This window comes from Pinus tabuliformis, chromosome 8, assembly GCF_031772625.1.
Source record: "Pinus tabuliformis cultivar Carrire ecotype Pingquan chromosome 8, CPIR1, whole genome shotgun sequence".
Classification (NCBI taxonomy): domain Eukaryota; kingdom Viridiplantae; phylum Streptophyta; class Pinopsida; order Pinales; family Pinaceae; genus Pinus; species Pinus tabuliformis.
Genome location: NC_142294.1, coordinates 1,883,210,659 through 1,883,237,276, shown reverse-complemented (window position 1 = coordinate 1,883,237,276; position 26,618 = coordinate 1,883,210,659). Strand labels below are relative to the sequence as shown.

General features: G+C 38.3%; 1 protein-coding gene across 1 annotated transcript in view; it reads left to right on the top strand.

Moving 5' to 3' along the window:
* The first annotated feature begins 939 nt into the window (after window positions 1-939).
* Window positions 940-26,618, top strand: part of LOC149243920 (adagio protein 1-like) — a 34,268-nt gene continuing 8,589 nt past the window's right edge. The window contains 1 exon segment of the mRNA XM_089374660.1: window positions 940-1,990. Within this exon segment, the coding sequence (XP_089230786.1) occupies window positions 1,743-1,990 (248 nt within the window). The 5' untranslated portion in view covers window positions 940-1,742.

Here is a 26,618-nt window from a genome sequence, read left to right as displayed (position 1 = left end):
AACAATTCACGAAAGCACTAAAAAAGAAGTCTTATCTAAAATTTTGGAACACTTGCTTCGGTTCCACAAATTTCATGTGAAGTCTATAGTCATGCAAGAGTTCCACTTTATTCTCCTTCAAAATTATAAATGGTTTACTTTCTATATTCCAAAAGGTGCAAACTTTATTTTTCTTAATTTGAAACATTACTTAATAAAATTTATTTATTTTTCCCAACTTAAACATTACTTAATAAAATTTATTTATTTTGTATTAATTTTATTTTTCATTTTTTTATATATTACTTAATAAAATTTAAATTTATTCCTATTTATTCGTTTTGTAGTTTACTGAGTTCATAATTATGTTTAGAAAATAATGGAAATTTTAGCAAGTTTTTTAAAAATTTGATATAAATTTTTGGAAATCTCGGTTATAATTGTTAAGCTTCAGGATTTTGGGTGTCCGTCTTGGTTTTAGATGATACTGAATCCATTTCCACTTAAAAACGATTCAAACACTCCCAAAATTAGATTTTTTGAAAATTTTTCGACAAATTCCAACCAAAAATTTACTATCTAAAAAAATGTGACTTCAATAAACACCCCAATTTATTTTAATTTATAATAAATTAAACTTATTTTTTTTTTTATATTTATAGTGCAATAATACACAAAATTCAATCATTTTAAAAATTAACATATATTTTAAATTTTTTTATTAATTATCCAAACCACACCAACATATTTATTTTATTAATTATTAAAACCACACCACACTAAGAAAATCTCTCCCACTATAAAAATACCGAACTTCCAATAATCAAATATTTGCTTTCCATAACATGTATGGAGAATGTAAGGCCACGCTACTACCTACATGGAAAGCTAAAAATATCAAATGCAACTAAATATCTCCCTCTCACACTTGTAAATATCTTCACTAGTGGGAATTAAGTCTTCGGAGTTCCAAATCGGACACCCCCTCCTCTTTATTCTTTATCATGAGGTGGAGAAGCACCAAAAGTTAGTGTAGAAGGATAGAAGGATCAACCAATCTTAAATAGGGTCCAGGACCGAAAGTGGCTAGAATTGAAAGATATTCATTGAAAGATATTCATGCATGGTTCGAGAGAAATTGAGGGAGATGGAGTAAGTGGTCATTCCATCTGGGCTGTTTTCTTCTAGATCCTTGTGAAATACTCACTGGTGATTATGGTGGGGTGGAGGTAACTAAATTATTCTGCACACACGAGGATTTGGTTCACGTTTTGGTTCGATTTGTCAGTGTTCTTGTTCACTATAACAGGGGTTACATGCATATTTACCTCTGTTTATCCACTGAAGGGTTGCAGGATTAATTCAAGTGTTGGAGCTTATTGAAATACTGTGCATCTGTTATGGGGATTTACTGTATGTATTTGCTGCGAAATTATACTTGGGTTTTAGGGAAAGATGAAGGGGGCGTGTAACCTTTCAGATTTTGGCCTTAGGAGTTGAGGATAATGGTTTCTGAAGGTTTTGGTGGAAGGTAGGTGTTGTCTGGGGGCCTAAAAATTGGTTCATGAGGTCAATTTTTGAAGACTGGTTGCCTATCTGAGAGCAGTAGAGGTTGAATTTTGCTTGGAAAACAGGGTTTTTGTTATATGATTGAAGTTGGGTGTTAATATTTTGCTTCAAAATCGTTTTTTGGGAGATGGGTTTTGGGATACAGGTTGGGAGCTAAGAGGGTTTTTATCCGAGGGCGAACGAGAGGAGGAAAGATGGAATGGGACAGTGGTTCCGAGATGAGCATGGAGGATGAAGATCACATGCAAATATGTGAGGATGAAGGGTTTTTGATGAATGATGGAGGACCAGTTCCAATTGCTATGAATAACCTGCTTCATTCTACTCCATGTGGGTTTGCTGTAACAGATGCCCTTGAACCGGATCAGCCGATTATTTATGTAAACGCGGTGTTTGAGTATGTTACTGGTTACAAGGCCGAGGAGATTCTCGGAAGGAATTGGTAACTTTTAGTATCTGTTGACTCTCGCTATTTTTTTCGTTATTTTTTTTTATAGAGACGGGTGCAAGTCTAAGAAATTTGGGTATTTTAATAAGATTTTAGGCTATGAGAACTAGGCTTCCTTCCAAAGTCCTTTATTTTCAAATCTAAATCTGGATGATAGTTTTTGAGACCATTCACCTTTCATCCCATTCTTGGATCTACGCTAACATGATTTTGTGAGAGTTGACTCCCTGTAATAGATATGAAGTGGTATCGGAGAGATACTCATCCATATAGCATATGATAACAAGGTTACACAGAGAAGGAGATAGGTGCGAAGATGAAAATCATATCCTGAGATAAAACAATTTAATGATGTCCATGTCAGACTCGTTTGTCCTATTTATAAAAGGATAGAAAGTTGGACCATTTTATGATATTTTTTCCCCTAGTCTTCACTCTTTTCTGGCTTCTCAAAATACGAGAAGGGAAAATGGCATTTTTTTCCTGATATTTGGTATGAATTATTTTGTATCGATGGAATTGAAGATATCAATCATTAACATTGCAAAATTAAGTTGCAATAGGGGTATTTGAGGATGTTGAATTTATCTCTGTTTTAAAAACATTGATTTCAACACTTCAAAATTAAAAGCAATGATTTCAACGCTTCAAAATTGAAGTTCTAGCAAAGGTTTTATGGCTTGATTCTGGTGATGGCAAATCAGTGGAACGTGTAGCTTTCTTTATTTTATTTGATTAAAACCATCCTTTGGCTACTAATAAAACACCATGTATAGAGCTGCTATACTATAAAAGGGCTGGTCTGCCTGCAGCCTCCACAAAAAATGGGCTAGTTTATGCTGAAATGCACATTAGAACCAGCTGCAATTATGCTCAAGCCCAAAATAAGTATAAGTCTAGATAAACAAAAATCAGAAGAGTTGTGCTTGAGCATAAGCACTAGACAACAAGAACCAGGCTAGCAGTTGATGTGGTCATCATGATTATTTGGGGTTGGACCCAAAGCAGAAATTGGACGATAATTGTCAAGCACAAGCAGTTTCCAGCCATCATTGGCTGGCTTGACAGACTTTAGAGCCTTAGAAATGGTAGCGCGCCAAAATTAGTAACATGTTGTCATGTGTTAAAGGAGGTGGCGGCTTATGTTTGGATTTCCATACTCTCACAAACTTGTCGACGTAGCTTGTTTTGAGCCTTTCTGTCACCATAGAGAGCATGTTGATTGGGCATTGGAAGGACTAGATGGCTCCTTGCTTATATTGTAGAGGACCCCACCTTAGTGTTTTAAACCAATGTTGCGATAATCGCTCTCAGAATTATTTCGGCAAGGGTTTGAAAAAGAAAAATTGTAAAAATCGACAAAAAAATACAAAAAAAATCTTCTTTTTCAAATTTTTTAGTATCTAAAGCATCCACAACATAAAATAAATGCATTAACACATAAACATGAAAAGAGAAATAACACATAAGATGTATAATAGTGAATCATGTCATGAATCCTAAGTTGTGACTCAATCTCAAAATATCAACAAAAAATATAATAATGTATCTCATATCACGAGTCATATACAATGAAATGAACCACTAAGTAACTAATAATTTCCTCTGCCCCTCTTGTGAGAAAATGTAATAGCTTTCCCTCTAGATGAAGAAGGCCCTAAGGTTGGCATTAGACTCTGATGTCCTCTAGAAGCTAAAGAACTAGGAGCTAGAGGAGGTAGACCATGCCCTCTACTGGTGACCATGGTAGGTGGTGTCACCTCCTCCTCTTGTTGCTCCTCCTCCTCCTCTTCCTCTACTTCCTCTGTAATTGCTACCCCCTCCACTACCTCTTCAAACCAATCAGGGGTTGATTCCATGACAGGCCTCTTGACCTCAACCCTCCATGCATAAGTGGTGTCAATTCCACCCATTGAGATGGCCTCCATGTTAGGTATCCTCTCAAGTTGCCTCACCTACAATTAGAGATTGTAGTAGACGTTGACCATGTCGTTAAGGCGACGGGACTCCAACCTGCACGAGGGTCATAAATTATAAATTAATAGTTACAAAAATAATAAATTATATTTTTTATATTTTAATGAATTCAAAAAATTAATTCGAAATTTTTTAACCTGTTGCACTTCTTGGTGTGTATTTTTTCAAATACACTCCAGTTGCGCTCGAAATTACACGTTTTGTTGAGCACTCAAATGACAAACTTTTGGAGATTGGGTACTCTGCGACCATAACTTCTCCACTACGTATCTATAACAAATAAGAGAAACATAAGAAACAAATTGAAATTTGAAAGTTGAAACAAGGTATGAAGAGACAATGGAATTTGAAAATTGAAACAAACTAAAGCTTACTTGGCATTTTGGTAGTCCTATCATGGATAGCCATATCATAGCTAAATGTGTCACCTGCCATCCTGTATATCTCCATATCTTTAGAAATCTCTATGCATTATGCTGTAGATGACACCGTCTTGTAAACACAAGTGAAGAATCCATCCATGACTTTAGCATCAAATATGATACCACTAGAGTAAGAAAATGCGGGGTTCAGGTATATCTCTGCAGCATGAATGGGGCAATGGAATATATTGTTCCATCGCTCGTCAATCACTCTCCATATTAGTTTTTGTTTCTCAAATCCCTCATCCCCCTTATCATCATAATAGCCATAATATTCAAAACCGAAATCGGTGACTAGACCGATCGACCTAATAAACCGGGTTTCTAATCGGAACCGGTCAAACTGAGACTAGTTAGATCTCAATGAACTGGTTTTTAAAAAAATACATGAAATAATTAATTTTTAATGAATTTTTTTTTTAAGATTTAAACCATGATTCCAAACCAATAGGGACAAAATATGCAAAGTTTGCTTATCTATATACCATGTAAAGGTGAATATATCAAAATGGCACCGAGTAAGCAATGAGGTTTGTTACCCACCATTTTGTGGATGATATCCCCAGGAGATTTTTTTTTGTTTCCAAGATGGTCCCCAGCCGGCAACCAACAGTGCTTTGCAGCCACCAGCTAGCTCATTGTGCCATTTCTCCGCCACCTGAGCCAGCCAAGTGGTCCTTCGCCCATCTGCCATGATCGTATGTTTGAAGGTGGGCCTTCCGAACCTAAAGGTATGCCTTGTCATTTGGAAATTGAGTATTGTAGTTTGCTTATCATGGACACTTCTAGGCATGGATTAATGGGGGCATTCGATGGAAAGAATGGGCTAGCTCTGTGCTCTTGTCCCCTAGACTCCTTTTAGGTATTAACCTTGGATTCTAGTCCCGTGGGATCTCTTTTACTAATCATTTGGCTCCAGGTATGGTATTTCATGGGAAACCCCAATTTTGGTTGCGTGGTCCCGCTTCGTCATTTGCTTATATTATCCTCTTTCCATTCATTATTACCCCATTCATCATTTCTCCCACTCGAGGCCACATTCCTCCATCGGATCTGTTGACCACTCTGTGTCAACGACCCCATAGCAGTACACCCTTTTTTTCGCAAAAGGGATTTATCGTGTTTGAGTGTTCGAGCCTTTCAAATTTCATCTTCAATCGGCAATTTTGTAAAAATGTCAACTCAGTCTGCATATGTATAATGTAAAAAATCCTAGTATGACTACGTCTGTATGTAACAACCTAGGTAAACTTATTGTTTTGGTGACAATTTCTATTTTATGAGGTTTTTTGTTTCACTGATTCATTTGTGTCTCTAGACACAAATGATCGGCATAGTTTTTCCCTCCACTTTCACCCCTAAGTTAGGGTGGATTTTGTCATCAAGATCTTAGTGAGTCATAATGTTTTAGATTGAGTATTTGTAAAAGTGACTTGAGAATAATTTTAGCTAATTCGCTAAATTATTTTCTTACAAGTCTCTTGGTCTACTAGATTATATTTTTTGTGTCGCTGAAGTGGATAAATGTTGAGGGTCGATAACGAACGAGTTCCCCCCTTCATGTATTAAAATGGAAAATCTTCATGTCAAAATATTTAGTGCATGGTCCCTCATAATTAGACACCATGGCTAAATATTAGAGGGTTGGAAAAATTATTAATCAATGTTGCATTAATCGTTATCGGGATTAAATCGGCGCGGGGAAAAAATCGGAATTATCAGGAAATTGGAAATAATCGGAAATAATTGTTTGGTACAAAAATATTCATTTTTTTTTCAATTTTTTTAATATCTAAACCATCTACAACATAAAATAAATACATTGACACATACATATGATAAAAAAACCAATATATAAGATGTTTAATATCATTTCTAGCGCTAAAATCACACATAACATTGAATCATGTCCTAAATAGTAAGTCCTAACTCCTGAGTCCCAACTTAGCCTCAAAATATCAACAAAAAATATGATAATGTATCTCATCATGTCATAATGTCATATACAATAAAATGAAAGTCTAATCCTATTGATTTCCTTTGCCCCTCTTGTGAGAAAATGCCACAACTTTCCCTTTCCCTCTAGATGTACATGCTGGTGCCCGTGCTGGTGGAGATGGCAGTGGAGTCTGATGTGCTCTAGAAGTTGAAGAACTAGAAGTAGGAGCTATAGGAGGTAGACCACGTCCTCTACTGGTGGCAGTGGTAGCCCGGGTAGGCGGTGTCACCTCGTTCTCTTGTTCCTCTTCCTCCACCTGCTCCTCCTCCTGCACCTCCTCCTCTTCCCCCTCCATTACATCCTACACTAACCAATCATCAGCAGACTCCATGAGAGGCCTCTCGGCCTCAACCCTCCATGCAGCAGTGGTGTCAATCCCATCCAATGAGATGGCATCCACATCAGGTGTCCTCTCAAGTTGCCTCACCCACAATCGAAGATTGTAGTAGACGTAGACCATGTCATTAAGTCGCTGGGACTCCAACCTGTACAAAGATCATGAAATAATAATTAATAATTATAAAAAAAATATTGTTTAATGAATTCAAAAATTTATTTGGAAATTTGCAATATTTTAAATGTTTAAGTGTTAACCTATTGCACTTCTTGTTGTGTATTTTTTCAAATACACTCCAGTTGCGCTCACATCCTGAGGAGCTACATGTTTGGCTGAGGATGCGAATGGCAAGCTTTTACAGAAGGGGTACCCTGCCACCATACATTTTCCACCATGCATCTACAACAAAATTACAAATAAAATTTTAAATAAACATAAGAAAAAAATGGAATTTGAAGAGACAATGAAATTTGAAACAAAGTTACAAACTAAAAAATACCTGGCATTTTAATCATCCTATCATTGACAACCATCTCAAAGCCAAATGTGCCACCTGCCATCTTATATGTCTCAATTTGTTTAGAGATCTCTATACGTTGTTCTGGAGATCGCACCATCTTCTGGACACAGGATAAGAATCCATCCATGATCTCAGCATCAAAATCAAACCCACATACATAAGAAAATGCAGGGTTCAGGAAAAGCCCAGTAGCATGAATGGGATGATGGAGTGTGTTGTTCCATCGCTCATCAATCACTCCCCATAGAAGGAGTTGTTTTTGAAACCCATCATTTCCCTTATCATCATAGTAGGCCCGAATGGCTTCTTTGGCCCTGTCCATGGCTTCATACAAATAGCCCATTGCGGGCTTCTCACCATCAACCAACCGAAGAACCTTTACCAAAGGTTCAGTAATGGCGCGCACCTCCTGCACTCCCGCCCAGAAGTCTTCCTGGTATGAAACTAGTCTGCATACGGTCTCTCCTTCTGGTTTGCGGCTCATTGGCAAAGCACGCCACTCCTCTGAAAGAAACATTCTCTTCACATCCCACATAGAAATCAAGAGGGATTGAAGAGATATGAAACTGGTGGCAAAACGTGTAATGGCGGGGCGCACCAACTCTTTGTTGTTGGGAATCTTCTCATCAAGCTAAGCATAGATGTATGATTATATATAAATTTTGTAATGCTTTTTGATGAGTCAACAATATCTTTGACAAAGGAAATTTTCCCTATGTCCTCTAACATCAAATCAATACAATGGGCAGCACAAGGTGTCCAAAATAAAGTAGGATACCTGTCCATAAGCATTCTACCAGCAGCAACATAATTTGCAGCATTGTCCGTTATGACTTGGACAACATGTTGTTCACCCACCTCCAAAATAAACACATCCAGCAAATCACATAAAGTTCTTGCATCTTTGATTTGTGCAGATGCATCAACAGATTTGATAAACATAGTCCCCTTGGGACAACTAACCAAGAAGTTTATAAGGGTTCTCCCCTTTTGGTCAGTCCAACCATTTGACATAACAGTGCATCCTGTTTGTGCCCATGATGCCCTAAAATCCTCCAATCTTTGGGTGCAGTCATGCTTTTCATTTTGAAGAATCCGGCCTCCGAAATCATGATAAGAAGGGATTTTGTACCCCGGGCCAACACTGGCAATAGCATCAACAGTAGGTTGGAAAAATGGATTATTCCTTACAATGCTGAAAAGAATATCACTCCAGAGGAGAAATTTTGCCACCAACTTGTTAGCTTGTTTTTTCTCAGTTCTTTTTAGCATTGAACCGATAGATGGCTGTGAACCAGGTGTGGTTCGAGGAACAAAAAATGATGATGCAGCTACCGGATTGGTTGATGCTGCAGTAGAACCAGTGCCACTTGGCCCACTTCCTTCAGCTGACCTTTTTAGTTGCCTTTTGAGTTCTTCTTTGGCCTCTCTAGTCTGCTCTAAAGTTTCCAATGCTCTCATGGCTCTTTGGATAAGTTCAGGAGTTGTATTTGTACAAGGCCCCACATCATGTCCATGAATTTTTGCAAGGTGAAACTTCAACCTGTACACCCCCCGGACATAGGGTGGCCACACAACTTGCAACTCAAGTTTACTCTTATCATTCGGAGAATCAGGTACACCATATTCCCAAAAAGGATCCAATTTCCTTGGCATGTTTGTTTTTGAACTTTGAAGTTGCAAACTTGAAGTTTTGAATGGTGTTTTGGTGCAGCTGTGAACCTATGGGAAAATAAGGATTAAGATTACAATTTAGCATTTACAAAATTACAAGTTACAAATTTACAAATTACAATTTAGTATGCTAATTTTCAATTTTTACATTGATGATTGTACAATGAAAATCTAAGTTACCCGTAACCCAACCTAAAACAACCATTCCAAAGTTCAAAGTTTCAAACACAAATTACCCAACCATTCCAAACCCAAGTTACCCAACCAAATGGCAAAAACAATGAAAAAACATAAACAATGTTTAAAAAAAATGAAAAAAAAAATTGGTTCCCATAGTCATACGAAGTTACCCAACCCAAAACAATGAAGAAATACAAAAAAATATTTAAAAACAATGAAAACAAAAGAAAAATGGTGCCCATACCAAGTTTCACAACCAAAAACAATGAAAAACATACGAAAACAATGTTTTCAAACAATGAAAACAAAAAAAAAATAATCCACATACCGTTTCTATGGAGAAATCGGTGGTCTCCTCTTGATTTTCTCCTCTAAGCACTTAGATTTGGCAAAAAACCCTCTTCAGCTTGGTCTCCAAGAGCTCCTCCTCCCTCCGCGCGCGACTGTCCAAATGAGCTCATGAAAAAACCCAAAAAAAAGTTATAAAACTATGCTGTCGCGACCCCCGGCGATTTTTTAAGTTTTTATCGCGATTTTTTCGTTTTTATTGTGATTATTTCATAAAATCGCGATTTTTTCAATAAAAACCGGCAAAAAAAAATTCGGCGATTATTTCGTTTAATTATCGCGATATTTTCATTTTATCGCGATATTATCGCGATTTTCACAACACTGTTATTAATCCCCTCATAAGTCAATTAATTAAATTATATGGAAAAATTAAATTAAAATCCTAAGCCACAAAATTAATTAATTTTGTGCCGTAGGTAGAATTCAATTCTCCAAAGGTTAAATTCGTGGGTTTTAAAGAAATTAATTTTTGGAGTTCCCCGACCAAGGAAATATTGAAATTTTCAAGAGATTTTGGACCTTTGGGCCTTGGTAGTTAAGTCAAAGCCATTTTTTTTGGGGAAATTAACTCAAAATAATTATTTTTGAGTTAATTATAAATGAATTAAATGAAAAATTCGAAATTCCTCAAAAAATAAAATAATTTCAACAGAGGAGATTAAAAGATAATTAAATCTTTTTCAACGATCAAGATTACTTCGATGGGGATCAAATGAACTAGCTGTTGGAGAATTTATCTATAAATTAGAGGTCGGTGTCAGTGTATTATACCCGATATTTAAATCATGTACTAAGCTCTCAAGTTTTCTTGTATATTTTCTGGAATTAATGCAAAATTATTTGGGGTTTCAACTTGTGATGGTGTCCCTCTTCATGAATCTATGGTAACATCGTTTTAATTTCTGGAAATATTATTTGAAAATCGCAAACCAATAGGTCTCTTATAATAATCTGAATACAGGTATCTTATTCAGTTTGTTTCTTTAGAAGGTATCTCTATTTCTTCAGAATTTTATTGTTATTCTATATTTCTACTTGGTTTGATGGTTGATCTAGTGTTTGTAGAAGATATCTAAGGTTTTCAGTGAGAGTTTGGGAATAGTCCTTGGTTTGTCCAGCCAACTCTCAACATATATTTTCTGAAGAGCCTACCTCATACTAACTTCAAGATTTATTTAAAGATTAAATTTTTATGCATGAAGTTTTTGGGCTAGTACCTCTCTAAAAAACGAAAATCTTTTAAATATTTTTTGGTAAAATTGATAGATCTAGTTAGTAAGAGCCTTAGATTTTCAGATTTGGAAGCGGAGTTGGTCTCATACTCTTAAGATCTGACAGATCAACAACTCTTGTGCATAGATTTGTAGATATTTTGTATAGATCTGAAGGTTTTATAACTTGGGTTTTTGGGGTTTTGTTTATTTTTTGTATATATCGAGATCTAGATATTTTTGTATTCTATTTTGTAGGTGCGGATCTAAAAGAAAAATTTAATTTGGAGCCAGATCTAGATCTTGGAGGGCAAGATCTGGCCTCAACAAAAATTAGCAAGGAAGATTATTCAGAGATTTTTTTTAAAAGGTTTCAAATTTAGATCTGAGGATTCCATAATTTTTTCTGAGGACAAATCTAAAGTAGAAGTATATCAGTTTAAAATAGGAATTTTTGGGGAATTTTTTAAGGTTCTTGAGTTAACCATTCGTTTCTTTGAAACCCTTCAAATTCCGTTGCTGTCTTTTCCTGTGTTTTTCTTTTTGCAGATCCCTTTGTTTCTATGCAAACCCTCCTTCATCTCTACGTTTCTCCTCTCTCTGCTCGCAACTCTGTTATCCCTCAGCGCCACACCTCGCATTTTCTTTCTTTGCCTATTATTTTCTCAGCTCTGTGTGAGCCCTTCTCTCTTGCGTTGTTCTTCCTCGCTGCTCCAACCTGCATCCAAACGCGTCCCTTTCTCCCTCGCAGCTTCTCCTCATCTCCTTTGTCGTGCTTCCCTCCTTTCTGCGGTCTCTCTACGCTGCCATCCCTTTCTACGTTGGCCAACGCGTCGCTTTCTCCCTCACAACCTCCCCTATCCGCGCGATTGTCTCCCTTACGTTCCCTGCTTCCCTTCCTTTGCGTACTTCTCTCCTCACAGTTGACCCTTCTCCCTTGACTTGCATCCTTTCCTTTGCTGCCATCTCCCTGTCATCCCTCCTTCGACCTCTCTTCCACTGCTCCAACCTGCAAAGCTCACCCTTGACTTCGAATTGCTTTCATTTTTTTTATTTTCATTTCTCTTTAGGTTTAGTTTCAAAGCAGGGTAATAAAACAAAAGATCAAGTTTTTAATTTATTCGATTTTGTTTAGGTTTTAAAAGGAAAGAATTAAAATTTCTATTTGCAATTTTATGTGTGGTGTGGCTTTTGGCCCATATAAAACAAAAATTAAGGTTTGGCCATTCTAGAAAAAGTCAAAAGATTAAAAAAGGGTTTTACATTGATCCTTTAAAACAAAAAATTAAAATCTAACTTTTATGTTTCCTCATTTAAAATCTTTTTGGTTTATTGTTCACATGTTAGTTTCAAAAGATTTTTTAAGTGTAATAGGAACGAAAGTTCATCTTAAGTTAATTTTTAAATTTTTTGTGAAAGTTCATCTTAAGTTATTTTTAAATTTTTTTGTGAGAAAGGGTTTTGGGGCCTTAGGTCTTTGAAATAATTTTTGTGGGGTTAAATTTTTAAATTCTTCTATAGGCAAGGCACATTTTTTTTTAATATCTCTTAAGGTTTGACTATAGGAGGAAATTTTCTGGGTTTGGGTTACTTAAGAAAATCATTTTAAATCCGGAATTGCTTGAAGTATTTAGCATTTGAATTTCATGGTAACTAATTTTTGAAATTTAAGTGCTCAAGTCTTTTGCATGCTAAGTTTCATAATCATTGACATTGGGTTTTGAATATTTTTGTGCTTGACACCTATTGAGATTGATCGTCGTTTAATTAACTAAGCGTAGTTTATTTACTTGAATTATTGGATATTTATTGCGTATTAAATGTTGAGAATTTTTCAAGTAATTGTTAAGTACTCTTTCGTGGAATTATGGTAAATTGCATATCTTTCGTTTCCTAAATTGAGTATTTGAGCATCTATATAATTGGCATTTATCTTGAAGGTGATATTGAAGAATTGTGAAATTTTTTTGTTCTCTTTGAGTTACAATTGCATTGGAAAGGATTTAGATAAATTGAAGTGATAAGGTTGAGATTTAATTGGGCATTATATTGTGATATTTTTAGCATATTACTGAGAAGTGTCTAGTGAAGTGAATATTCTTTTGGGCGATTAAAGGCTTTGACATATAACTCAGAAATAAATCGCGACATAAACGCTTTCAACCGTTGAATCTAGCATCATCTCGCTCCATCTTCTATTCATCTCGTGCATTTGCATATTAAGTTAGTTTTGCATAATTAAAATTTTCTTCCAAGAATAAGCTTGGTGGATAGAAAGATAGGTACCTATCCATCTGTGCTTGAGAAGCCTGATTTTAATAGTATTTAAAACTGTGACCTTGCAGTTGTCAGAGCCACAACTCTCTGCAGTGCTGGAAGCACTTGGTATGTTAGATTTTCAGGAGAGGTATCGTTAATCACACCTTAGTGTGCTTCACCTTATCTTCTCTTTGCCACTTACTACGAAATCAGGCTCAATATAGAAATGATCGAAGGGTTAAAACTTAGACATTTAATTAAAATTAACCAAGATTCCGCGTCTCACATTAGTTTTAGGATCTGCATTTCATATAAGATAGTTATTCATCCAAGTTGTTCTTCAATTACTTGATCCTAAATTTCATAGCAAGATAGTTGACTCCATAAAGCATTGGTATCAATTGTTTAAATCTAATTGGATCCTATAGGTCTTGGTAAATCTAAAACAAGTACTTGGTCGCTTGACTATGTCTCCTGAACAGGTTGGTTCCCAACTAGTTCTCCTTCATTCCATTTCCGTATGGTCTACCCCTCTTAGCTTGTTGTTGGGAGACAACCCCCTATCTGAGTCGTTGTCGTGGTGCTTAGACATTCTGCGCGACAACAGGGTCCACATAGGGTCAGCTCGCCCCTTCCCCCTTGCCCACACCTTGGGTCATGGCTTGGAATGAAGCTCGGAGGTTGATGCAACTGAAAAGAAAGTTAAAAACATTTGTGGCCACATTCAACAGGAAAGTACCACAAAATGCAAAAGATGGTCGGGACATAAACATTTAACACGTGGGTAAAAGCCAATACATGAGTTCTAGCCCATCACCCTGGTTCCAACAGGTTCTATGAGCCTTCTTCATCATATAGGAACCCATGATTGTCCTAACCCTTGGTGGGCGGTTCCCAACTAGTTCTCCTTCATTCCATTTCCGTATGGTCTACCCCCCTTAGCCTGTTGTTGGGAGACAACCCCTGATCGGAGTCGTTGCCGCAGTGCCTAGACATTCTGTGCGACAACAGGTTCCACATAGGGTTAGTTCGCCCCTTCTCCTTGCCCACACCTTGGGTCAGGGCTTGGAATGAAGCTCGGAGGTTGATGCAACTGAAAAGAAAGTTAAAAACATATATGGCCACATTCAACAGGAAAGTACCACAAAATGCAAAAGATGGCCGGGACATAAACAATTAACACGTGGGCAAAAGCCAATACATAAGCTCTACCCCATCATCATGGCCATCACCCTGGTTCCAACAGGTTCTATGAGCCTTCTTCATCGTATAGGAACCCATGATTGTCCTAACCCCTAGTGGGCGATGAACCGCCCCACCTTAAAGGGGGGGAATTCACTACTATATCTTATACATCATGCTCTAACCCCTTGAGCCCCGAGCAGTTAATCAAAGAAAATCATAAAAGGGCAAAAGGCATATAAAAAAGGGTGGAAAAACCAAGGGCGAGGCACCTCATATACCACAATTGCTTCCTCCTACACTCTATAAACCCAAGTGTGGGCCTCCTTCTTATTAGCTACCCTTGCACCCCAGCATGTGACTCAGGGCTGCCCCTTCTCATCTCCTACTTCATTCACCTATCTGTCACATGCTACCACCTTTTGACAGATGTACCTTGACTATATTATCCCCTTTAGAGGTAGAAACCACCTAATAGGATGCTTGGTTAACCCCATTAGGAATTTAAGAGACATTGGCACATCTCAAAGCCCATTCTGGAAGGGCAGACCATTATGAAGTCCCCACATGTGGTCCATGATTAGGTAAGCTCATTTATTTGATTTCTCTAGCGACTTGTTGTACTAGAAGGCTAGGGGACACATTGGATCTTATGTAGGATTGTAGATGGTTTCCATTTGGGTTTGGTCTCCCTATATGGGGTCCTAATCCTCCAGAGGGCTACATTGACGCATGTAGGGTGAGCGTTGAGAGCCATGGGCCTCCACAACAACATATTGCACTTCATGGATTCCCACAACCATTCAAAGATTGCTCGTGGTTCACTTATTGGACGAGGAGGATGCACTTGATCCATCATGCCTAGCTGGTCCCAGATCTACACCATACACTTGGCAGATGATCCAGGACTTGTATGATGATGTGGCATCACCTACATTATCATCCTAGCCCTTGAGGGCAACTTACAGGCATCTTCGATTTGTTTGGAGACCCATGAGGACACTTGTGTGCCCCATGTCATTTGGGGCACCACAGGTTATTACAAGGGGACAACCCTTTGTCCATTGCTTTTGAGGGTCCTATTCTTCATTGTGGCACCCATGGACCTCATTAGGCCTTTGAGAGGACCCTACGACATGTATAGATTATTATTTGACCTCTTGAGAGACTTATTTTTTCATTTATGAGCTAGTTTGGTGGGCTTGTCACCAAAAGGTTGTATTATTAGCACATTATTTTATTTTTAGGGCTTATGTAGGCCAAGGATGCTAATTCAAACTTCTAGGATGTGTATAAATACAAGTGAGGTGAGATCATTTCTCATCATGACTTTGGTTTGGATCTCTTATCTCTCTTGAGATTTTCGCACTTTTTTTAAGGATGGATTGGAGCTTTATGGATGAGTTTTGATGTGTGGATATTGTCTATCTTCTCTTGGAGCTTCTTTATTGTCAATTGTGAATGGCTAGATATATTTTATTACATGTAAGTACGTATTTTTGATATTATTCTTGTTTACTTTTGTCATGTATGTTGGTTTGGGATTTTCGCTATTCTAGGGCTAATTGCTGCATGCATTTATTGTTTAATATTGTGGAATTTGTCTCTATAATAGCTTTCCTTCAATGTATGGGCCATGTAATGTGAGTGAAATCTCCTAGGGGTAAAATTTGACCTTAACAAGCCATTCCTCTTGCACATCAAAGTATGAAAGCTGCAAGGTTGCTTCTTCTTGACCTAGAAGGCAAAACAAAGTGATCTTGAGGCCTCCTTGACTGGGAACTAAGAAATCCTACTTTTAGTCAAGATAGACTCCATTCTTCCAAAGATTAAGGCATTGATCTACCAAGGGTGGTCACTAAAATCCATATTTTCTCACATCCTTTCAGGACTAGCCACATTGGCGTACCTAGGGCATCAATTTCTCGACAAGTTAGCCATCAAAAGAATTCGATCTCCTAGGGTCTCCTGCACTGGCCTTTCCTCTAGCTCTTCTCAAATTTTGAAGCCATTTTGACGGTGGAGTTGGGAGAAAAGTCAAGCCATAGCTCCAAGGTCAAACTTGCCATGCCATCACCAAGGCTAGTACCTCATAGGATCAAAACAACATCTTCAAGTGAAAATTATCTCTTTGATCCTTTACCCACCTTGTCTAGGGTAAGAATATCATTGGTTGCTACATTCTTTCTTCATACCCTACATTGGGTTCACTTGGCCTCGTGTGGTCCCGCTTCTTTGAAAGACTTTTCTTCAAGAACCATTCGAGATACCAATTCTAACAAGGATTTTAGGGATTGGGGAATTGAGAATTCCTTCACAAGTCATATCCCATAAAACCTAATCCTTAAATCATCCCTTCCTTCTCCTAGAAGACATTTTACCTTGCTTAGAGCGAAGAAGAAGGAAACCTTTGTCAAGCAAAAGGAAGCCGAATTTTCTCTTTCTATTGCCATAGGTGCGAAGTTTCTGGGTTGCAGGAGGGTCGAAAATTTCAGAATTGTAGGAAGGCCAAAAATCTAGGAGTTGGAGGGCTGAAATTTTGTGTAGCAGCTGGATTGAAGCTGGTTGACGAGAAGAGACTACTGAAGTTTGCATAATCATCTTGGAAGGCTAACTTGGTGGAGTGAGGAAGGTCTTTTGGTCTAGTCAAAGGTCTTGGTCTGTCTCAATTTGATTTGAATCTATTAGTGGAAGAGTTTGACTGGGTTTTCCCCTGCATAGGGGTTTTAGCCCTGGCTGAGTGCCTACTTCTGGTGTCATTGATCTTCATGCTTTTGATTTGATGATTGCTTGATGAGAAGAAGATAAAGAAAAACATAAAGAAAGTTAATAAGAATATAAGAATATCACAAGTAATTGTCAACATAAGAAAATATTTTTGCCTTTCTGATTTTCTAACAAGAGAAATCATTGAGTGTGCATATCAAGGCGTTTGGTTTGGTGTACGTATTGAACTTTTTGATGCATCATATTATTTAATTGAAGAAGCCTACTGGAAATGGATTTTTGCCTTGTACAAGAAAGGGAATAATATCATAAAATTCATCACCAACCATAGTGTCATCACCTACGTTTTTCGCACTTACTTTAAATTGGAGCTACTTAAGCTTGGAAAGAATGATTTGTTAGCTATTATGTGACATCTTTTGCTCCTTTTGAAGGTTAATGAGGGATTGATTGGTATGGTGGTGGGTGGAGTCCATTTTCTTGCTTCTTTTGTTCATTCCGAGGAGTCCATCTTCTTATTCTTTTAACATGCTTGTACTCTCCTTTATCATCTTCTTCTGTCATGGAGTTTGCATCTTCCTCTCTTCTTCTTCGTTCATCCTACTTTTTCAAATTCCGAATCTTTCATTAGAAATTTTTTGTCTACTTGCTTGGTTAAGGGTAAACCTATGTAAAATCTAGAGGATGTAATGGTTGACAGTGATCCATAAAACTCTAGAATGTGGCTATGGGTAAGCTAAAGAAAACCTAGGATAATTATTGATGAAGATGTAGGAGTAAAAGGTATAGGTATGAACTTGAAGATTTGTGATTCAAGAATGGTTGATGAACCATGTATGAGAAAAAGTTTCCCAGAGAACTAATAGATATAATGGCTGGCAAGTTGCAACCCATGTCTTTTAGTGGACTTCAACAAATATAATGTTTAAATTTTGCAGGTACAAGATGAACACTGAAGGAGTTCAAAGATTAAGAATGAAGAAGAGCGAAAGCGAAGATTGTAAAAGAAAGAAGAAAAAAAGGTTCAAGATAGAAATCATAGAAGATGAAAATGAAGATTGGACTAGTTCAAAAGATCAATTGAAGGGACAGAGGATGATGATTGAGTATAGAGATCACAAGTATTCATTAAGGGAGAGTATGAACGATTAAATCCCACTTGTGAATCATGAATAATGTCTAAATGATATGATGGCTTTGCAATAATGTAGAATAAACTTAAAAATCTATGTAAGAGAGAAGTTAGCGATGCAGATTAGTTGAGAGATTACTTAAAAGTCTAAGAGAGAAGTTAGATGCAGATTAGTTGAGAGTTTCATGGAGAGATTATGGGAGATAGTTATACATGTGGTTGAATTAAATACATTATGATCACCGATTGTTATATAAAGTGACCTAATTGTACAATAGAAATACACATGGGAATGGAATGATTAAATAGGATCTCCCCTTTGTCGGTTTCTTGAATGCAAACTCTTGTGCCCTTGAGTGCAAAAAGCTTGGTGTCTCTTGCTTGGTATCTGCTTGATATTATTTGCTACTGAATTCTATTTCTAACATAGTTGGGGTTGCTTGCATTTGATAGAGAGTTATCTTGACGATCAGTGTTGGACACAGGTTAGGTGTGTTAGTTCACAAAGCACACTTGTAATATGATTTGATTTGTAGATTGAGATCAACTAGTTGTCAGGGAGGTGAATAAATAGATGGATAACATACTAGGCCAAATCAAAGATATTATTGAGCCTAAAGATGCGATATTATATTATCATACTCGTAAAGAGGTGGTCAAACAAATGGATAATTTGAAGTACCACTCCGTGACTTGGCATGTGTCCTTCCACACCAAAATATTAGTTTCATTGTGGTTGGCTCAACCAATGCTTGGTGGTGGGGTGAACAGAATACTGCACATAGATCTTGAGGTTCACATCAAATATATGATTACAATAAACAAACTAGTTCACGATAAGGATGCTTTTGATATCATATGACAACAATTGGGCATGTACATCGATGCACATGAACCATTTGGTTTAGTCCATGCAACGAAAGATTGAGATAAGATGAATCCCCAATGGTGAAGCAAGTATGGGAGTTCTTTTTTGCAATTCTGATGTTTGGCAGTGAGCATGCTTTAACAGGGTGCAGACACTTCCTTTGCTGAGAGGTATTGGAGCACCTACTACAACATCCACAGTGGACAAGAAACATGCTGAATGTGTAAACTAGGCAAAAGGCATAGTTTATGTGCATTACAACTTGAGTTGGTGGTCCCATCATTGTTAGGTGGTGAAGAATAATTGAACATATAATACTTGAGATAACAATCCAAAAGAAGATAACTTGGAAGATGGAGCAATGGCTTTAGAGCACATGGAGGTTGAACATTTTGGTTATGGGACTCAAGTTGTTGATTTTGTTGAGATGCCACTCCCATCCACTGCTATTGTTAGCTGGATTCCAAGCGCATCATCTTCACAACCTGTACAGTTGCTTGGGGGCCATGTAGCTCGTAGTGTTGCTCATCCTAGTGTTTCACTTCCTACTGTTATTTGATTGCAAGCAAAAAAATTGGACATTGCATGTGGTGAAAGGAAAAAATGTATACTGTAGAATTGTGTCTTTTTAGTGAAACATAACACAATCCCAGACCCTGCTTTCAAAGTTCTGTAACAGGACAAAAGAATTGTGCCCACCAGTAGCAAATCCATGTGACATCTTTGGAAGATGACACAAGTTTCTGAAAGGAAGAAATCCTAGCCTTACAGGGACACAAATGTGTAGATCTATGAGATTGATGGCACACGAAAACGCATACCAGGGCGACAAAATTAGAGAACAAATCAAAGAAAGAAACAACCCCAACAAAATTTGATTGTAGAAAGATGCAGCAAACATGTCAGTACAGGAACATGAACCTTCAAATGTACTTGAGACTTGGGGCTGTCAGCTTGCAAATAACATAACCCAGGGAAGAACGAAAATACCCACACAAAACTTGGTTCAGTTGTCTTTAGACTACTGTGATAGCAGACACAGATAATGAGCTACAAGACTGATGCTGTCATTTGCATTCGCTGCAGTAGAAAAGAAACAAAAAATTGTACTTTCTCCTAGCACACAAACAAACCTGTAGGTAATTTCGTTATTCTGAAGTATTTTTTAAGTGTAACACAGGGCAGAAAAAATGATAGGGATTCTAGGAGATAATTTATTTTCTGAAGATTATTTCATGAATTTGCTTTCATAGAACAACTCTTTCTGCTGGCATGAAAAGAAACTTAAAATATATAACAGAAAGTGAACCATCAGAAGCCTTTACTATATACTGTTCATAATTTCTAGGTCAGTAAAAATAAATTTTTAATCGTCAGAATGTTGGAATTTACCCCTATTGTTCATGAAACAAAGAAGGACGAAGAGGGTCTATTTGAAACACATAAAAGAGACCGTTTTTAAATCAACTTGGTTTTCTAGCTGAGTAAATAAGTTGGATTACTTCACCTGTTAAATTAATTCAATCCTACTTGACTAAGAAGAGATGGCAAGATGATTGTTTAGGTGGGGATTTATTCTGCCTTTAAAAATTGGAGGATATGGCAGTTTGATGTATCTTCATAAGTCTGAGGATCTGGAGAGATGAGCAGTTGACAAACCTTTGAGTTTATGTGGAATCTGGTTTACCTTAGGTACCATCCTTGGAATGAGGGGAAGTGCCTGGCGGGTTTCCTCGGGATATGTATTTCATGGAATTTTTTTTCTAGGATTTTGAATATTTAATGTAAGGGTGGGTAGATGGTTAAATATAGTAATGTATAGTTGGGGGTGTTCGAAATTGTAACTAGGTTCAGTCTTCATAATTGTCATTTGTCTTATGTCATGATGTAATTCTTATGTATTGATCAAAAGAAGAAAGAAAAATGTAAAAAAAATATTTATAAAGCATGGGTTTCATGCTTATGTCATTTGGTCAATAGGGCAAGCATCCATTGTATGCTTTTAGGTTATTGACATGAGTCATGGTCATTATCATTATACACCCATTTGGGCTCTTGTAACAAAGAAAGAAAAATTACTTTTGTTCTAGGAAGTGTCTAAGTCAGCTCCCAAGAGCAAGTTGTCCAGCGAGTAGATGTCGGTCTAGAGAGGGCTCATGGACCCACTTGGAAGGCTATTTATAAGAGAAACTCTGTCCTTCTTGTAGACAGATCATCTGTGCATATACTTGAGGAATTGGTCTGCGGTTAGAGAAGCATGTGAAGGTTGCTAGAGGGCTAGAAGAGCGATATGAAGGAGCTGTTTTTGTCTAGAAGTCCTTGAGGTCTGAAGTGTACGAAGTCTAAGTTTTGCTCAGATCCGAATTTGCAGGAAGCTGATGAAGTCCATCTTTAAAGTTTGAGAAATGGATGTTTGGCTGGTTGGTTGACTTAGTTCTTGGTGAGAGCTAGAGGCCTTGTATTGGGTCTTGGAAGTCTCCTTTGAAGTTGATAAGAAGAGAAGTTCTGATGGGTTTTCCCCTTGGAGGGGTTTTGCCCTGGCGTGGATCCTATATCTTGTGTTCATGTGATCTCTATTGTTTTAGCATTTATTTGATGATGAGAAACATAAACATAATCAAGTTAAGAAGAATCTAAATCACAAGTAAATGTTAAAGAAGGAAAATGATAAGTTAAAAATGCTGCCCTAATCAGTTTTCCAACAGGCTAGGGGGAAAGGCGGAATGGTGTGGGTAATCCACACTCCAATACTAAAGGTCAACGTAGTAAAGTCATAAGTGACTTTAACAAAGAGTAGTTAGTTATAAGTTGTCATTAGTTAATAAAGTGGTTGTGTGAATTAAGTGGAACAACTATCTAATTGATGAAATGAAAGGGTATCCCCCTCATTATATCAAATGACTGCATTTATACTCAAATCATATTATGCAGCTCCTGTATATTTTGTATTCATCTTTTAATAAAATACACAATTGCATGACACTTGAATTGTGATTTCTTATGTCTGGGTTTTCATTATATTACAAAATTGTTTGGCTGACCAGTAACCACCAATCCAAAACTGAGTCTTGTTCATAGACAGGCCAAATACACTTGGAAACTAACCCCTTGGTTATTGGAGTGCGTGTTTTCTGTTCTGCAAAAAGGCACCAGAATAAATTGCCTGAATTGCCGTGATTTTTGCAGGCTGCAAAAATCAGCCTTGTTTAAATTGCAAATTTTTTTGTCTGGCTGCAAAAATCAGGGATTTTAATATCTAGGCACTTGCCTTGGAGCAGACTCACTGATTAATTAGAGACCTGCTGATTACTCAGTGATTTTTGCATCATTAGCTGTTTGATTTCTGTCCTTGCTTTTCGTTCATCAAGGTTTCCTTTCTAGCACTTTCATAAGCTTTTTTCATGGTGCAAAGTTGCAAACTGTGTATAGTAAGAAATCCCTTGTATAGATGTTTTAGTAATGCATAGCTGATTAAACCTTTGACTGCAACAAATTGTTGAAATTTCTAAGTATTACGCGTTAGAAATTTTCTCTGTATTCTCTGGTTTATTTCGCCTACTTGTTTAATTCCTAACAAGCTATTTAACCATATAAACACGGAAATAAACACAATACAATCTCAACCATCTATAGATCAACAAATGAAAGAAATAACAAACACACAAGTGACACCGTTATTTTTGGACAACTCGTCCTCAGAAAAACCCAACTTGGGAAAAGCGATGCAACAATTTTGAGGGTTATTTTATTATGTAGTCTTTCTGAGTACAACTGGGTGCCAAATTGGCTCACCCGACAGAGATACTAATCCAGCAGTAATACCTCTCTATCCGAAAGCAGATATTCAGAAATTCTGCACCACGAAACCCTCTCCAGCACAATCTGAAGCTCAGCGTTAGCCCACCTGGCCTCTGCGTTAGCTCGAAACCCTCTGCGTCAACCCTCTGAGGCACTGCGCAACCTCTGCAGCCCTTTGCGTCACTCCTGCAGCCTCTGCGTGGATGAGGCAGGCTCTTCTGGCCTCTGCGCAGTCCCTTCTGCTTCTGCATGGATGACGCAGGCCCTTCTGGCCTCTGTGCAGTCCCTTCTGCCACTTCGTGGCTCCCTCTGGCTTAGCGTCTGCCTCTCTCTGCTTCTGCCCTGGTCTATCGGCACTATCTCTGCCTCTCTGCCTTGTACTCACTGCCCCTCGCTGCAACTGATCACTGATTCGATTTCTCTTAGCAAACCCCGCTCTAGAAAATCGAATGACTGATCACTCTGGTGTATTCTCCAACTAACCCTCAAGTCTTCTCTTATACTTTTCTTATTGGTCCTTCAATGACCAAGATTACATCTCTAATCAACGACTAAGATTAGATTTCGCTGATCCATGTCATTTAGAACCTTCTAACCCAGTTTTAAATTAATACACCCATTAATATTTTATTTTTCCTAAGTTTAGACTTAGGAACTTCGTTAAAAATATTAATTATTTTAATATATCCTTAACCGGGTAGAATCTGCCCAAACCATTTCTGGGTCTCGGAGATTTCATGTGCTTTAGCCTCTCCACCAATTTTCATGGCTAGAGCACATCCGATGCTACCCCAAATCAACACTCCCTCTTAGCGAGGAATGTGCACTAGTAATACTCCACACTGAGCATCACTCTGATTATACGACACCGGTACTTGTGCTGATGCTAGGCCTCTTTGCCCAACATCCTCTGCACTGTTGCATCAGTACTGTTGCCCATGGCTCTGCCACTGCCACTGCTACATCCGTACGACAGCTCCCTCTGCATCCGTGTTGTTGCTGGTCCTTTCTCCCAACACTGCATCTGCAGTACAACCCCCTCTCATCATGTTGCATCGTGCTACTGCTAACTGCTACTACACTGCAACTCAATTACTGAGAGGTAAGTAATTGATCCACCCAACTACTGACATCCCTACTAGGCTAGAAACACTCCCGATGCTGAAGCTCCCTTTGCCGCTATCTCATGCTCCCTCGGTAATCTTTGTGTTGCTGCAACACCTCCGTGCCTCTTGCATTGCTGCAAACCCCTTTGTGCCATCCTGCACTGCTGCAAACCCCTTTGTGCCATCCTGCACTGCTGCAATATCCACCGTGCCTCTCGCATTGTTGCAAACCCCACTGCGTTGCTAGGGACTACTGCACTTCTAACATTCTTTGTTGCTTCATCCGCATCTGTTTCTACCAACATCCGCCATCTTGCTACTGTCACTTTGGGGTGCCCGTAGCTAGGGATGATCCAAGAGTTTGGGTACCTCAAGGATCCTACCCTCATTGCCTGTAGTTTTCTGACTACAACTCAATGTCTCCCCAGCTCTTCTCTAGAGGTACATGAGCGCTCATGGCACAATCGTCATCAATGACCATCTCCGCTACTCTCTTCGACTTCCTCTGAGTCTCTACTTCCCTCCTGGAAGTTTTCTCTTTGCAACTCCTCCTGAGTCTTGATTTCCCTCTTGGACATCCTCCTACCAATCGTTGAATCTCACCTCTCTGATCTCCCATGCACTTGCAACACTGATCTGGATTCCTTGGCTAGAAATCCGCCTAGGTAGCGACTCCCTCTACCTTGGTTTTGCCCTGTTATGTGTTGTTCTATCTCGGCAACAACAACACCCCACCAACTTCACTCATCGCAATTTGCCCACGACTTCCTATGCCCTAACAATTGAAAAACTAAGCCTCTAGGCTCTGCGCAATCCCGGGAAGGCTAATTTTCTCCCTTGGCCAACTGTGTCAACCCTCTTGGTCTCTGCATGGCTCTTCGTGAGCCTCTTCTGCTTTCTTCTGCCTTTGTGCTAGCCTCTCTCTGGCTCGAACTGATGACGTAGTCCCTCTGCGTCTACCCTTCTCTGCTGCTTTCTGCTAGGAACAACCTTTGTCACTCGGGACAACTGTTTCTGCTGCAAATGCTTTGATTCAACTGGTGCCTTCAACTCTCTCGTGCTCTGCAATGCTTTGATACCATGTTGAAATTTCTAAGTATTACCTCTTAGAAATTTTATTTGTATTCTCTGGTTTATTTCGCCTACTTGTTTAATTCCTAACAAGTTATTTAACCATATAAACACTGAAATAAACACAATACAGTCTCAACCATCTACAGATCAATAGTTGAAAGAAATAGCAAACACACAAGTGACATCGTTATTTTTGGACAACTCGTCCCTGGAAAAACCCAACTTGGGAAAACCGGTGCAACAATTCTGAGGGTTATTTTATTATGCAGTCTTTTTGAGTACAAATGGGTGCCAAACTGGCTCACCTGACAGAGAGATATTAATTCGGCAGTAATACCTCTCTATTCGGAAGCAGATATTCGGAAAGTCTGCCCCACGAAACCCTCTCTAGCACAATCTGAAGCTCAGTGTCAGCTCGATGAGGCACTGCGCAACCTCTACGGCCCTCTGCGTCACTACTGCAGCCTCTGCGTGGATGATGTAGGCCCTTCTGGCCTTTGCACAGTCCATTCTGCCTCTGCGTGGCTCCCTTTGGCTCACCATCTGCCTCTATCTGCTTTTGCGTTGGTCTCTCGCCACTATCTTTGCCTCTTTGCCTTGTACTCATTGCCCCTCGCTGCAACTGATCACTGATTCAATTTCTCTTAGCAAACCCCGCTCTAGAAAATCGAATCACTGATCACTTTGGTGTATTTCTTCAATTGACCTTCAAGCCTCCTCTTATACTTTTCTTGTTGGTCCTTCAACGGCCGAGATTACATCTCTAGTAAACGGCAAAGATTAGATTTGGCTTGATCCATGTCATTTAGAGCCTTCTAACCTAGTTTTATATTAATACCAATGTTGTGAAAATAGCGATCGGGATTAAATCGGCGCGGGGAACAAATCGGAAAAAATCGGAAAAATCGGGAAAAAATCGGAAAAAATCGGGAAAAAATCGTTTGGTACAAAAATATTCATTTTTTTTCATTTTTTTCAATTTTTTTAATATCTAAACCATCTACAACATAAAATAAATACATTGACACATAAATATGATAAAAAAACTAATATATAAGATGTTTTATATCATTTCTAGCGCTAAAATCACACATAACATTGAATCATGTCCTGAATAGTAAGTCCTGACTCCTGAGTCCCAACTCAGCCTCAAAATATCAACAAAAAATATGATAATGTATCTCATCATGTCATAATGTCATATACAATAAAATGAAAGTCTAATCCTATTGATTTCCTCTGCCCCTCTTGCGAGAAAATGCCACAGCTTTCCCTTTCCCTCTAGATGTAGATGCTGGTGCTTATGCTGGTGGAGATGGCAGTGGAGTCTAATGTGCTCTAGAAGCTGAAGAACTAGAAGTAGGAGCTATAGGAGGTAGACCACGTCCTCTACTGGTGGCAGGGGTAGCTCGGGCAGGTGGTGTCACCTGGAAACATTACAATCTCCCAATCCTGAAATCTTGAAAAACTGATAAGTCTGCTAGATTTTAAATGAAATCTAAAATTCTACTTTCTCCATATGAAATCCAATGAGGCTGGAACCACTCTCAAACATCCTGAGTCATTTCATGGTGTTGACCACTACCGGTCAACTACCCATGCAGTACACCCCCTTTTCTTTGCAAAAAAGGGGTAGCACTTGATCGACATGTCCGTGCCATCCTGCAGTCATCAGCAGCTTGATCAATTTAATTGTAAACCCAGTCTGCATGTATGAATTGTAAATAATCCTAGCAGATATGAGTCGTGTGTGTGTAAATTACCTAGGTGGACCTAACTTCCTAATGATAATCTACGTCCCGGAA